The sequence below is a fragment of the Daldinia vernicosa genome, assembly GCF_022497035.1.
Source record: "Daldinia vernicosa strain CBS 139.73 unplaced genomic scaffold F5Y00scaffold_27, whole genome shotgun sequence".
NCBI classification, from domain to species: Eukaryota; Fungi; Ascomycota; class Sordariomycetes; order Xylariales; family Hypoxylaceae; genus Daldinia; species Daldinia vernicosa.
This window is the reverse complement of record NW_025953943.1, coordinates 402,673-417,429: the sequence shown is the minus strand read 5'-3', so window position 1 is coordinate 417,429 and position 14,757 is coordinate 402,673. Positions and strand designations below refer to the sequence as shown.

Sequence of the window (14,757 nt, the reverse complement as noted above, 5' to 3'; positions counted from 1 at the left end):
AGAGTACCTGATATATATATAGGTTTTATAATGCCCTTTCGATGGTATCTTGATTATATTCTGAATAAAATATTGCGGCTTAGTTATATAAAGAGGAAATATTTACCACCATCGCAATAAATCGGGGCAGCGTCGCTTTATATTCTTATGGGTGCTTTATACATATTTATAGCTAGTAGACAGTTTTATAGTCGGACGACAGGGAACTATATACATAGGATATTATAATACACTGGGTTTGTGTGGTTGAATGACGTTTTTCCTTTCCCCTTCGACTTCTGACGAACACTCATCCCAGTCATAATATACATATAAAGGCATGGGCTGGTTCATTTACCGAAGACTGGTCCTGCAAGATATGGCTTACCCCTCCAGGTTAAAGTCAGTTGTTTCCCGGCCTTTTTGGCAGTGTTATCAGAGAACCTGATAGTAACACCCATTGATTCTAGCCCTTCCTCCTCGGCCCTGCTATTCCACAACATCTGCTCCAGCCCGCCGTCCTGCGAGCACAAGGCATAGCCCATAGGCCAGCTGCTGGTGGCCATCGCATCGCGGACACCTTTAGTAGCCGGCTTCTGGGAGACCAGGAATGCCAGAAGGCCGGGGCCGCCGCGCCATCCTGGCGGCGCACCCGCGAACGTGCCTTCGAGCTCGCGTATGTGATGCGGGCCGATTTTTGAGCTCTGCGATACTTGGGCCTTGCATTGCACGAGGACACGGAGGGCATGGCCTGGGGAGGAGGGTACATGCCACGTGCCTAGCAGGTCGATGCCGCAGTCGGAGCGCCCGCCTACGCGCTTCAGGTCGAACCCGAGGGCGCCGAGCGAGTCGGCTACGGTGTACTCGTACCGCGTGCCGACGTACGTGGTGGACTTGACGTCTAGGCCTGTGCGGGCGGCGTAGGCAGCGTATGATGCTAGATCATTGTGCTCGCTATTTATGGCGTCGGGGTATATTAAAGGGCGAGTTGAGTCCGAGAAGGGGCGTCCATGGCGGTTGAATGAGCGTTTATGGGAGATGGTGTTAATGAGTGGAGCGGTTGAGGACTTTTGGCGCCATATCGAACGGTGGGTTATGATAGACCTCATTCCATCACTATTCCAAGGACCTTGGTCGGTACCGAAATACCCATACCAAGATGTAGTTGAGAGAATCGATGAGTGAGAGCTCTTCGGGCAGTTTGCTTGTTGAGTATTCCGTAGGTACGTACTATCTTATATCTCCTTATCGATAAATCTTTCTCAGTAGCACATGCATTTACCTACTGCAACCTGCCGCCCCACCACACCATCATATCCCTGTACATGTATTCCGTATTCCGTATTCCGTACCTTGTCGATTCAACCAATGCCAATGCGTGTAAGCTCCGAACCGCAAACCAACACAATCCGTTGAGCTCATGGGCATGCCACCATGGGGGACAGACTTACTCAATTGCAAGATGCTGTTGATCAGGTTAGTATTTCAAATATATATATCCACATCCTCCAATAATAACTGACTTCCGAGGATTCAGCTGGCCCAGCAATTCGTCGCATGTATTCACTACATCAACCGACATCACAACCTCGAGACGCTAGGTCCCAACGATCAAATTAGAGATGTGAAGCAAGAGCCTGGCCAAGAAGAGGGCAAGTCAACCCAATCCGATCTCATGTCCAGATATTCCTATCCGGCTGGCTATTTCCCGGATACTAACCCGCCGAACCCGAGCAGTGGACCCCCACCCAGAGGACGTCTTCAAAGCCGCGCAAGTCGAGCTTGCCCAGGACCTCATTACAAAAGAGCAACAGATCGAACTCCTCATCTCCCTACTCCCCGGCCTCGACAACAGCGAACAGGACCAAGAGCGCAATATCAAGGAGTTAGAGGAGGAGCTTAAGGCCGCTGAGGCGCAGCGACAGGAAGCTATCAAGGAGAAGGAAGATACGATGGCCAAGTTGGACGCAGTCATTCGCAGTATCAGACGCCCGCACTAATAAGGAATAGGGTGGAGTGGTAGAATATTGATACCCTGGTTAGGCGTTCTGGTTATCGTTATGGATTTCTCGTAGTCTATCAGTAAAGCCAAAGGGCTATAACTAGTCTAGACTATAACTAACTATGATTTTCTATAACATTGAGCTCTATTGTCCCCTTCTGATGATGCATGTACCCAAAACGCCTCGACCCATGCCATATGCCATCCCCGAGCTCTATATTATATGCCGCTTGTTTATGCTTGGTTTTCCGACTTGAAGAATTGCGGGAATATCCCCCGTAGCTCCTCCAGATGTCTAATCTGGTATTTGGATGCCGGGGATGCCGGGACTGGTAGTCCCTCTTCGACAATGTGAACTGATGTCCAGCCTAGGTTTTGAGCACCTTGTGCGTTGGCGAATGAGTCGTCTAGGCAGAGTTAGTTACTACCAGATGGTATATGCGTATATGTATGTACTTACCAACAAAGTAGCAGTCCTCGACTTTTTCTATTCCTGCCTCTTTCATCGCCTTAGCAAACATGTCCTTATGCGGTTTGCAGATAATCGGGATTTGCGAGTAGTCGCAGTACGTAAGGCCTTCGAACTGGTCTTCTATTCCTAGAAGCCTAACGACTCTCCGGCCATGCGTGACGTACGCGTTAGTGAGAAGCCATAATTTCACTTTAGACTTGTCGATATCCTCGAGTAGTTTCCGCAGCTGCGGATTCGGCTTGATGGCGTTTTCGAGAGGTAAAGCGTCATCGACCTTAGCGTTGTAGTCCAGGGGGTCGATTTGATGATGCCGTACTAGACCTTCGATAGCAAGACCGTAGTTCTTGTAGTACTCTTGGTGAAGCTTGATGGCTTCTTCTTCTGAAAGACCTAGATGTGTCGCGAAGTATCTGTCTATTAGGTCTGCCATTAGATCATGGACTTTGGCGCCTGAAGTAGTAGTTAGTATGAAATAAATCCCTCCCTGTTGTTTAATAAGTGAGCTGGACATACTTCTAGGATAAAGGCAATTGTCAATGTCGCTATTTAAACCATTAGTCTCAGCTTATATATCTAGTTAATTGAGAGAAGATGGTCTCACAAGAATAAAACAGGTCTAGAGTCTGTTGCCCCATTAGGCACTGGCACTACAGTCTGTGATCCCATGCTTGACGTAAATATGTTTTAACTTGACGAGAACCACTAGTTATTCGAATATGGTGCAAGTATAAACTTTATAATGTTGGAAGCAGTTAAAAATTAAAGCTGGATGAGAAGCTTGTAGATGTTAGATGTTAGTTGTTGGCCCGTTTTGGGCGGTTGAGATGGGCGAGGCGGGTGAGGGGGAAGTTGGTAGAATAGTCTAGGTAGTTAACTAGGTAGGTGAAGGAAGTAAGAGTTGAAGAATTATCACAATTAAGACTCGGCAAGCAGGACTAATACAAATATATTTATACTCAGTTCCTCTTTTTGATATAATGACTATGCTGAATATATTCTAAACATAGCTATTGATTGTTAATATTGCTCTACATTTCGTTTTGAGTCACCGGCAAAACGAAGACATGCATGGTGTATGTATTGTCCTACTCTAGCCTTGCTTTAAACATCTTAGCGAGAGCAAACGATGAAGTAATCAGAAATGTAGGTAGCCATAAACAGTTTTTTGCCGAGGTCTTGCTTATCTAATTCTTGGTACCTATCACATCTCAGTGGAATTGAATCTACGGGAATTGCGTATGTACCTAGGTACATTACTCAGGTACTTGCACCCGCCCAAGATGTACTTGTACGTAGGTAGGTACCTCAGCTGTACAATACATGTGGATCCATGCACGGTGCAGTTCCCGGCATTGTTCTAAAATGCATTATCGACGAAAAAAAATAAACCATTAAAGTTCTAACTGGAGCTCGACCCGTTGTGCGACACGTCTTCCATTCTCCCTTCTTCGACTTCATGCAAAAAGCAACGAAGGAGTTATCAACCTGATTTCTCTTCGACGTGATACTCATCTTCCATCACAAAATAGTAATCGTGTATTTTCTTCATTGTTAATCTTAACTGTTAACTGGGTGTTAGACCTTTGATCTATGGATGGTTCTCTTGTTATAAGTTGATTCCAACAAAAGAACAAAAGAAAGAAAAACATGGCTCAAGCCAGTATCGCACGAGAACCCATAGCCCTAGGCTATCAGCCAGGCGCTCAGAACGGCGCATTGACATCTACTGATCTCGATGAGATCAGCGAGTATCAAAAGGTTATCAACTTTCGGGATACCATAGTATCTGGGAAGCATCCTCGTATCAAAGTGGCTAAACCAGTCACTCCTCAACAGTCTACTGCGCCCGCGAGAGATCGCGTCGCTCTCTCATCTACACAACCTTCGCAAAATGCACCTAACCTCACTTCTTATCAGGTGGACAATCTGCAGTCCTTCAAGGCAAACTTGCAGCAGCCAGCTGTCACCGTAGCTTCGACGGGCTCTAACACATCCATTCCAGGTGTCTCAAGACCATTAGATTCTGCTAAGGCCGTTGCCAACCCTGTTTCGCTTCAAGCATCTGGTTATATCGCCAAGGCAGAGCTGCAGCTGCAACGATTAAGACTCGAGCAAGGACTCAAAGAAGAGTTCGAGCATCGAAAGGCTTTGGCGAAGGCTCCTCTACAGCCTTCTGAGCAGCCAGTTGATTTAGACCTCTCTGACATTTTGGCAAAGGCACTAACTCTCGTACAAGCTACTGCTCCTCTACCAAGTTCCGATACTCCTAATGCTTGTACTGCTTCCGATGCGAGTGACTCCTTTGACGACAATACCTTCTACTCCAGCCCACTTGAAACACCCGACTCTCGTGCCTCTCCCCGAATCCAGAACCCAACACACCAGGATGTATACATGCGAGATGCGCCGGCCTCAGCGGCTCAGCAGGCTGCACATGCTCCACAGCAAAAGCAGTTTGCTCCTCAACCCGTCCACACTCCGGCATCGTCTTACCAAACAGATGTTAGTCGTAGCGTACAACCCACCCACACCGCGAGTAGTTCCCGCCAGCCCCAGCCGAGCGTTAGTGGCTTAGCCACGTCTGTGCAAGATCACGCAGCCTATAACAACGCAAATACTAGCCGTGCAGGAGATGTGGCGACACATCCGCGCCAGACACTTCAGGTAGAAGCACAGGTTATCAGCTCAGACAGTGGTGCTGCTAGTAGATCCGATAACTCTGGCAATACAGATTCGGACCAGCCTAATGACTTCAGCCGTATCCATAACTCCCACCAGTTACTTCCTAGTGCTCACTTCAGACAGCGAGAGTCACCCGTGGTTCGCGCTCACGATCTTTCGCCCTTCGCGCCCCAGCCTGCTCATGTCTCGCCGTTGGCGGTAGCTAGGCGGCCCCCTCTGCCCGAGCCGGATATCAGCATTTTGCCAGGCGCACCGGCTCAAGTTACAGCTCTAAGGCAGGAGCATGGAGTTGTCACAAGTCCAGAAAGTTCCCCTCAGGGAGATAAAGGAGGCAAGAAGAAGAATAAAAAGAAGAACAAGAGAAAGGCTGAAATGAGAGCACCAGATGCCCCAGGATCTCCTTATATCAAACCCGAACCCCGATCGCCTTCACCTCTATCAGCACCTCAGTTCGTCCGTCCTCAAAAGCGCCTTCGACCCGATGCTAGACACGATCAAGAGTTGGTGTACGATGAGCCGCAAATCGAACGACCAGTATCTGTACTACACCGTGACCAGTATCCTGCTACGCATGTACCAGCGGAGAGACCTCCGTATGGGTTTGAAAGGCTGGATGATCCGTATGCAAGACCCTTGCGCCAATCCGTCGCCCCGGCGACTCAAAGATTAGATCGTGGTGTATACGAAGAACGGCGGCCGGATGGGACGATCGTGCAATATATTCAACGAGTCCAATCTCCTTACGGCTATCCGGCTCCCTACGGTGCTATAGAGTCGCGCCCTCCACGCTCGGCGAGTTACTCGGTGAACTATCCCTACCGGGATGTTCCTACATATCAACGTGATGGACGGACGAGTGTACGACCTTATACGGATCGTGCTAGATCACGTTCACCTGTCGTTGTGGAGAGACGCTCGCCTACTATGGCTCCCCCTGCTCCTCCACCTCGTATCTTAGTTGACCAATATGGCCGCGAGTATTATGATCCTCCCCGAGCCAGCGCCGCTACGCGTCACTCAGTCGTACCACCCCCAAGACCGACCGAGCGTGAGTTAGTCTACGAACGAGTACCACTACGTGCCCCATCTCGCGTGGCTGGGGAGACGTTTGAGGAGGATGGAATTATTTACCGGCGTGCATCGCCCACATATGCTCCTCGACGTGTCATTACGCAGCCGGAGTATGGTATTGATTATAGAAGCTATCGTGAGCGTGACTATCCTATACAACCTATGGGAGCACCGAACCAGGAGTTTATTTCGGTCCGAGGAGCACCAACAGGGCGGGCTCCCGAGGATATGCCAAGGGACTATTTACCTAGAGCTACAAGCGTCCGACCGCCGGATGCTGTGCCGTATTACAACAGGGTTGAGGCCGTACGACCCGAGGTGCCATCTAGGCGATATGCTGCTAGCGTTCACCCTGAGGTAAGAAGGGATGCTGCGTCTGCGGTTGTTCGTGAGTTCGGCCCAAGACCGTCGGAACGTGATATGCCCAGGCGCGAGTTTAGCATCCAGCCGGTAGAGCGTTATTATGATAGGCCGCCTCACCCAGAAGGGGATGTCACTTATATTGAGCAGCCCCGAGCGCCTCAGCAAGAGATTCTTTACGCCGACAATAGTCGAAGGCAAGTATACCAATAAATACGTGTCAGACACTAGGGGCAGTACATCAACACGATACTGTAACCGAATCTGAGGACGACTAGTGGAAGATTGGATCCTCTCTAATGCTAAGTAGTCTTATAATTGACTACATGAGGAATTAAAGTTGAAACTTGCCATGATTCTTGGCATCGTACTATAATAGCAAGACAAAGATCTGCTCGGCGTTGGTATGGAGGGGATTCTATGGATAGTAGGAGTTGAGTTAGGGGCGTGGCTTGGAATGGGTGGTGGCATGCAGAGCTCCTCCACGGGACCAAGCTCGACCCAGCCAAGTGCTTATCTGCATGGACTGTATATAATATATACCAGATGGCATTCACCAAAGAGGACCCAGAAGCACTATATATTCCGTTAGCTCAGTGATGCGGTGCATGTTTATCCTCCACTTTAGATTGACAGGAACTCTGATCTGCATAAGCGAGGAAGATAGGTGCATGTAGTGCTGCAACCATCTATCTACTCCCATCGCTCTTGATACGGCTGTGGAATGTTAGCCGAGATACGCTCGGCAGTACACTCGTTTTTATAAGCCGGCTACTATCTAGATTTAATATGTCAAAGTTGAGGAATATTTTGCCTAAGAATAGAGAGGTCTTAAATAAACAGTATTAATATTCTAGGTAGGATTTTGCCTTTATCAATAAGTGTCTCTAATGCTTGCTTTTCCCCATTATCCCATTTATTGACTCGCGATAGTAGCTAGCAATAGAAGATGAGGTATGCTTTGGGACAGTATCGTTTTTCCACGACGGCTCGAGAACCGGAATCCATGAGTTTACGATTGGGGTAAGGGCCTTGCTCGTATGTAGTACTACTCGTATGTATAAACCGCCAACCACCGGAGCTTCGGTAGTGATGGCGAAGGTATAAAGACGCGCGGCCCCCGGATAAGCCCGATGCCGTTTATAGAGAGAGTACCGCTAGGAAGGACGGTAAGCTGGCTGGAGGGAGGGAGAAAATAGAAGCAGACCAAAAATATACGAGTCAATATTTCAATATATAGGACGCCCCGTGGCATTACCCACCGATGGGAAGGTTGCTGCTGCTGCTGATGTACAAGACAGCGTCCGTGCTTTAGTACTATGTATGTGGCGCTTTCTTCGACGTTTTCAACTAAACTTGGAGGAATCGAGCTTAGGTAGGTATTGCTAGACTCGCGGTGAGCTTAGGTGAGGTAAGATATGAAATTGGTAACCTTGGAGGATGTCTAAACGGCGTCTCTCTACAGAATCTAAACCTAATTGATACTGCTCAACTGCTGCTACGCTATGTCCGTGTTGCGGGTTTGGTTTTTTGGGTTTCTCGTAGGACCCGGGGGAATGATTAAAGGGATGAAGAATACGCGGGAGATCTGCCAACTCAGATATGTAAGTACTGCAGTAGATATGTGATATGTATGTATAATATAGGTATGTATGTATGTATGTACATCCCGTGCCGTGATCCATCAGATTCTAGGTCGGCTCGAGCAGGTTACCTACGTCCGGCCATGATCCGTAAGGTCGAACAAGATCGGACTAGCAATCATTAACAATCTGCTACCTACCTACCTATGTACATACATAGGTAGGTATGTATGTAGCAAGCATAGGTGGTGGAAAAGTGCAGTACCGTAACTTGGCTAACTGTGGTCTTGTGCACCGTGGCTATGTCTGTTTGGAATGCATCCGAACATCTCAAATCGGGTAGACCAGGATTTAACCAAGGACAGACAAGGACAGACAAGAAATTTAATATGTAATTCAACATCCCTGTATACCACAAAAGCAGGCCACTCACATACAGTAGTACCTTATTACCTTGTTTCTTAGGTATTCCTTAAGTTCGTGTTGCCCACATTCTACATACGAAACCAACCACGGGCCATAAATGATTTTTTTAATAGCCACTTTCTATGTAATAGCCATTCAAATACGCAAGCTTGTTTGAAATTTGAGTGAGTTATGTAGTGTATGTAGTATTGAAGAGACATACATGTGAGTGACTTACATTAGGTACATAACGTCAAGTAGAAACATTGAACGAATAAATGGATAGTTAGATGTATTAGATGTATGGAAATGTTACACTCACTGATCGAGTACCTAACCTAGGTAATGGTCTATCACATGTACAATACTTACTATAACCTAGCATTGCAATGCAATTAGACTTGCGCCTCGAGATAAAAAAGTAACGAGCGTAAAAGCCAAGGCAGGACTCATTTCTAAAAATGTCTTGGGGTTTGTAATTACCTAAGTTTATATCGTTGATTAGAAGCAATATTCATAGATATATCAATATCGAAATCCAAAGGAGGTAGATGGTATGTAAAGAGGTGAGGTAGATTGATTGTACAATACGTGAAATATCACAGCTAATGATGACGCCAGGAAGAAACTACCTATGTATGCCAATACCTGTTAGTTACAAGGTACATATAACTACCTAGATCTAATACTTGCTTGTCTATCTTTACGCATGTAACCGTTGGCTAGGGCTAACTCAATTTCCCACTGTGCTTGCTAATAGCAAGTACTAATCTAATGGTAGAACTTGCCGTACATCCACTTGCTCTGAGGTAACTTGCGCCAAACGGTGCATCAGTGGTCCGGCAGCCCCCCACCAGAACTGGAATGAGTTTGGACCAGTCTACCAACCGCGCTAAGCCCACACAACAATTACAGGGCATTCAACCAAGCTAATTGCGATACGTACCACACTGCTCAGGCAGTCAGGGCTCCCCCAGGGCTTTTTCTCACTCAGTTCCCCCCGGAATCCGCCATGCTTATTGGCCAGCTTACAAGCTGCTGACTGCAGCTTCGACACACCCGACACTTCGGGCTTTTGGCTCGTTCCATCGATTCTTCCAGTCCACCACATCTCATGTCCCAAAATCCATCCGTCCATCCATTCCGTCAATTCCACTTTCTCCTCATTATTCATTCTCTCAACCTCCCCGCCAGCAGTTGTAGAGGTTGCCCATCTTTGCAAAAAGAGAAAGGTTAGAGAAGAAGCCGCCGTCTACGACACTTTCCGGTTTCCTCCTCTCTTCCTTACTCGCTTTCCTTTTTTTTTTCTCTCTCTAATTTCTTTCTCATTCTTCCTTCTTTGAACTTCCCGCACGAGATACCCCATTTTCCAACTCCTCAATTACCCTCACCTATTACACTCCTAGGCTCTTTCCTTCCTCCCCCGGTTTCACCATGCAAAAGCTCGCCAATATGCGTCACTGGCCCGAGAGGATGAGCCCCAACTTCGGCGCGTCGTCAAGACCGAATATGAACATGACCGCCATAAATCCCCACCAGAAGGCTGGAGCTCCGGGAGCTCCGTTAAGTCCCTCGCCTGCCGCCGACAGTACTATTCACTTCGCCTTTAACGTCCCGTTCGCGTCCGATCTCGCCGGCCCCAACACGGAGGAGATTCTGCATGCGACTGGAGAGGCCGTCTTTAGGTGGACGCACCCAGGAGATGCCCCCGATGACATCCCCGTTTACGACTTACCCGTCCACGCCCAGAACCTAGCCAATCTACAGAATTTATGTAGAGAACTTACGAAAGGACCGTTACCGATCGAAGCACACGTCGTCTCAAGCGTACCGAAAGGTTTCAAGTCGCAAGTCACAACGGTGTGCCTTTCCGGTTCTCCGGAACTCGTCCACAAGAGCCGTGAGACTATCTTGAGCGATACCCCTTTAGCATTGGTATGCACATCTCGGCTCTATCTGTAACGTGATAAATGATTCGTGCCGCTAAACTAAGAATTGTAGAGGTGTACTACTGTTGACGTAGATTATGGATTGATCGTCGATGCTCAAGCTGGTGCACTACAAAAGAACGTCACCGATGCTCTAGATACTTTCGCCGTGTTCTGCGGGGTTGATATTTTTATTCTCGGCCCAAAACTTACTCCTACGGTCGACGGCCTAAATGGTGACGTCGAGGTTATTCGAGACCAAAGGTGGAGGGTCGCTATCTACGGAGATATCGAGTCTACGGAACACGCCAAGACCCAGGTTCTCATCTTTATTGACAAATTGGTATATTCCGAGCCTCGAATTCGTAACGAATGTTAAATAAACGGTACTAATGTGGAGTATAGCTTGGACGTCAGCTGGATATCATGCGTTTTGAGAGCACGTTGCACCCGATCGTGTGCGGCCGCTCTCGAAAGAACATCAAAATGATCGAGTCGGTCACCAATACGGCCATCTACTTTCCTCCATTCGCCCAATTGCACCGCTATTGCCCGCCGAATGCGAGTCGTCGGAACCCGGAAGAGATATTTATCACTGGCGAGAATCCTCAAGGTATAGAATTAGCCAAGCGCAAGATCCACGAGTTGGTGAACAGGACAAAACTCTTCATGAAAGATGCCGTAGTTTCACCTCCCAAGATTGATAGCATCCTACTTGGCCGAATGGACAAAGTTCGAAAAATTATGGAGACTAACGGCACATTTATCATGTTCCCTCCTCTTGCCTCACAGCGCAACATGATTCGGGTTCAAGGTGTGGAAGGACTCCACATCGAACGCACTATGAAAGAAATCATGTCCCTCGTATGTCCCTAAGACGCTCAATAAGTGATCAGATACTAATCCGTAGCGTAGGCCGGCCAGTTCTACTTTGCGTCATGGTGGATCCAACAAGCTGGTATCTCCCAGCTTCCAGCTCCTCACGAAATCCGTGCCATGCTTGGTGATATCTCTGCCAGTTCCGACGCGGATATCTCCTTTGACAAAATGACGTTCACAATCAACGGCTCTGATGATGCTGTGAAGCAGGCCCTCGGCGTTCTCTCTCAGATTAAGTTCGTCAATCAGACTCAGCATCAGATTCGGGTCAAGATTGAGCTCGCCAATGAGCACAAGGAATTCGTCTCAGGCAAGAAGAATGGCAAGATCAACAAAATCATGACACAGAGTAAGTCAGATAATAGTAATTCACGAGTCTAGCTAACACAGTGTAGGCAATGTTCAAATTATCTTTGATAGTTTCAGAGAGTATAATTTCGACATCGACGTTATTGCTCCATCATACGATTCCATGAAGCAAGGAATGACGTTGGTAGAGCAGGAGATGCCTGCTTCTATTTCATTCCACGTTCCTGACCAATACCACAAGCGAATCATCGGCATCGGCGGTCAACACATCCAGCGGATCATGAAAAAACACTCTGTTTTTGTCAAGTTCTCGAACGCTATGGATCGTGGTATGAACCTCCCCCGCCAGCGCGGCCAAGGCTCGGGCTTATTAACAGGCGTACTAGGAGGCATGGGTCGTGAAGATGACGACGTCAAAGTTGACAATGTCATCTGCCGTACTCCCGCTCGAAACGCTCAGAATCTTGAATTAGTCAAGACTGAGATTCTGGACATGGTGGACAGAGCAGTAAGTCATAGACATTTCGAATATATACCATATATCCGAGTCACTAACATATATTCTTAGCATTCCGAGTTCACTTCTCAGATTGTGCACGTTGACCGTCTGTACCATCGACAGCTTATTGCTCGCCTGCAAGAGATCGAGGAACTTGAGAAGAAGTGGAATTGCAAGATTGTCTTTCCCAGTACCGAGCAGGCTAGCGATGAGGTGACCGTTACCGGTCCAGAGTGGCAGGTACCCCTGTGTGCCGATGAGTTCTTGGTAAGTCCAGCAGAACCTGAACCATGAGCCAAGTGTATAATGCTAACATCTACTTCAAAGGGAATGGTCCCTGAAACTCACGAATTGGTCTTGACTCGGACTCCATCTCTTGTCAAATTTCTCGAGTCTCCTGAATTTGTTAACGAGCTTATTTCGAAGCTCAAGACTCAGCATGAGGTATCTCTTGAAGTGCACGAGAATCCCGAAGAGAAGACAGAGGAAGGGGAGCGCACCGTAACTTTACTTTGGAAGCTCACTCGCAACAATACTGGTGGCCTCCGTGATGCCATCGATTTCCTTATGCAGCAGTTCGCGGCTGCCAGCGTCGATGGTACCATTGTTAAGGGCGCAATCCCGCGTCCGAAGTCGGACTCATTCGAGGACTCACTTCAGTACTTTGATTCGAAATTACTCCAGCACGCCCCCACTCCCATTGGCACAGACTCGCCTACGAAACCGGCGTTTGGCGAAGACATGATCCAACAGCGGACCACCACCATCTTTGACAAGCTCCGGAAGCCGTCTCAGCTCCTGTCTTCTCTTGATCGCAGAAAGAACAGCTCTCATTCGATGAACACATTTTTCAAGGGATCAAGCAATGTGTCCAAGTCATCTCTCATCTCGATAGAGTCGACTCGCAGCTTCAATGCTGATCGAAACCCCTGGAACGATAGCGGCGTCAATCTTCCAGACGATGACAGTAACCCTTGGTCGAGCCGTCACTTCAGCAACGGCTACGACAACAAATTAACACCTAACAACATTCCCCACGGCGGTGACATGACACCGCGCCACAGCACGCGTGCGTCTGGCGACAGTGGTCGACCGTCGACTTCTCATTCCACAAATTCAGGATACCCCGGTCCGATTGGACCATACCGTTAGATTCCGTCTTTTAGATGCTCTACGTGCAATACCCCCCCGGCTGGATATACCCTGGCGTACAAATACCCGATCCTATGATCATGCATCGGTCGGCTCTGCGTTTTTCGGTCGATTTTCTCAACTCTCTGCTTTATAGTTTTGTTTCATCTCTTATTTCTCTTTTTTTTTTTTAGGTTTCAAGGTTTTACGGGCTTTTTCTCTTCTCTTTCATTTCCCTCGGAGGCCGCCGGACGAAGGCTGCGAACGATTTTACTTGACGCTTATATCCACGAGTACATCTGGACATGATACCACGAGCTGCGCGAGGCGGAATACGGCGTTGCAGATTGGAGCGGGAGGACGCCGTCGGACGATACCACAGAAAAGCACAGAAAATTTGACACAGCTTGGGCAAAAATACCATAGTTGTTTCGTTTGCACCCGATGAGGTGGCGTTGGTTCTCTTTTTTATACGGTTTTTAGCCTGCTTTGGGGGTGCTTATCGGATATCCCACATCCTTACCATCCGTTCCCAAGACGAAGGACATGCAAAGACAAGTCTCCGTCGTAACGACGACAGCCATGTTTACGGACTGGGCGGACTGGCAGGGAGAAAAGGGGGGTCAGGGTTGGCTGGGAGGTAGACTGCAATACGGGCTTGAAGGATGGACAGGCGGATACCACTATGGACGATTTGATGGCGTGGCTAGCAGGCTACGGCTGTACGATACCACAGAGATGATAGGCAATGATACCCTCTGGTTCTGAACTGCTTTGATATTTGTTTGATATTTGTTGTTAATTCCTTATCCCCCGTCTCCCCCCCCTCCCCCCTTTTTCTTTACGGTGGGGTTGTTGGCAAGTACCCAGTACCCAGTAGATTATCCGTGGCTTTGACGTGAGTAAGAGGTTGAGTAAGAGGTACATATGTGTGAAGATGACTGAGACAAACAGGAGAAATGCTCGTCATGGTAAAATATGATTGGGCGTGCGTAAATCTATGCTTTACTTGTTTAAGCAGAAAGTCATGCGGGCAGGGGAAACAAATGGAAAGAGGAGATTCATTACTCTTGCTGCTGCTACTGCTGCTGCTGTTACTGCTGTTACTATACTGTTAGGTACTACGCCAGCCAACTCTAACGGCGTTTTCTATACACTGTTATACGTGCTAGCAAATAAGCCGTTTCAGGATGATGTGGTCGGTTGTGCCTTCCTTTTCCTATTCTAATTTATGTAACTTAGGTACCTATTTTATTCCCTCATCTTCCCTCCTTCTTTCCTGTCCCTTACGTTTTACATGGTACGGTAGTTGCTTATTCCGATTTCGGTAAATTCAATTGGCTCTTCTACCTCTTAATCCTTTTTTCAAGGAAACAAGTATTCAAGTACCTACCGCATAAGCTTGATCTCCCATTGACTGATAATTTATATTATCATCACCATCCAAGGTGACTTAC

At 47.8% G+C, this 14,757-nt stretch overlaps 5 protein-coding genes across 5 annotated transcripts; 3 read left to right on the top strand and 2 right to left on the bottom strand.

The window, feature by feature from the left end:
* Positions 1-118: 118 nt before the first annotated feature.
* F5Y00DRAFT_238999 (uncharacterized protein) lies at positions 119-1,352 on the bottom strand. The gene has a single exon (XM_048008033.1). The coding sequence runs from the start codon at positions 1,086-1,088 to the stop codon at positions 330-332; it is 759 nt and encodes a 252-aa protein (XP_047864283.1). The 5' UTR covers positions 1,089-1,352; the 3' UTR covers positions 119-329.
* Positions 1,250-2,138, top strand: F5Y00DRAFT_91486 (CSE2-domain-containing protein). The gene is made up of 3 exons (XM_048014330.1): positions 1,250-1,455; positions 1,517-1,631; positions 1,717-2,138. The coding sequence occupies exons 1-3, from the start codon at positions 1,414-1,416 to the stop codon at positions 1,977-1,979; spliced, it is 420 nt and encodes a 139-aa protein (XP_047864282.1). The 5' UTR covers positions 1,250-1,413; the 3' UTR covers positions 1,980-2,138.
* F5Y00DRAFT_91465 (pyrimidine 5-nucleotidase) lies at positions 2,085-3,511 on the bottom strand. Its single transcript, XM_048014329.1, has 4 exons — positions 3,055-3,511; positions 2,967-2,995; positions 2,442-2,903; positions 2,085-2,388 (listed from the first exon to the last, which is right to left on the bottom strand). Exons 1-4 carry the CDS (start codon positions 3,117-3,119, stop codon positions 2,216-2,218), a joined length of 729 nt encoding a protein of 242 aa, XP_047864281.1. The 5' UTR covers positions 3,120-3,511; the 3' UTR covers positions 2,085-2,215.
* Positions 3,512-3,518: 7 nt separating this feature from the next.
* On the top strand, positions 3,519-7,147 carry F5Y00DRAFT_238996 (uncharacterized protein). Its single transcript, XM_048008032.1, has 2 exons — positions 3,519-3,981; positions 4,033-7,147. The coding sequence occupies exon 2, from the start codon at positions 4,101-4,103 to the stop codon at positions 6,777-6,779; it is 2,679 nt and encodes an 892-aa protein (XP_047864280.1). The 5' UTR covers positions 3,519-3,981; positions 4,033-4,100; the 3' UTR covers positions 6,780-7,147.
* Positions 7,148-9,988: 2,841 nt separating this feature from the next.
* On the top strand, positions 9,989-13,321 carry F5Y00DRAFT_262737 (uncharacterized protein; the record flags this gene model as incomplete). The annotated part of the gene is made up of 7 exons (XM_048011431.1): positions 9,989-10,489; positions 10,556-10,825; positions 10,888-11,346; positions 11,398-11,710; positions 11,757-12,178; positions 12,239-12,436; positions 12,497-13,321. 7 exons carry the CDS (start codon positions 9,989-9,991, stop codon positions 13,319-13,321), a joined length of 2,988 nt encoding a protein of 995 aa, XP_047864279.1.
* Between the last annotated feature and the right edge of the window lie 1,436 nt (positions 13,322-14,757).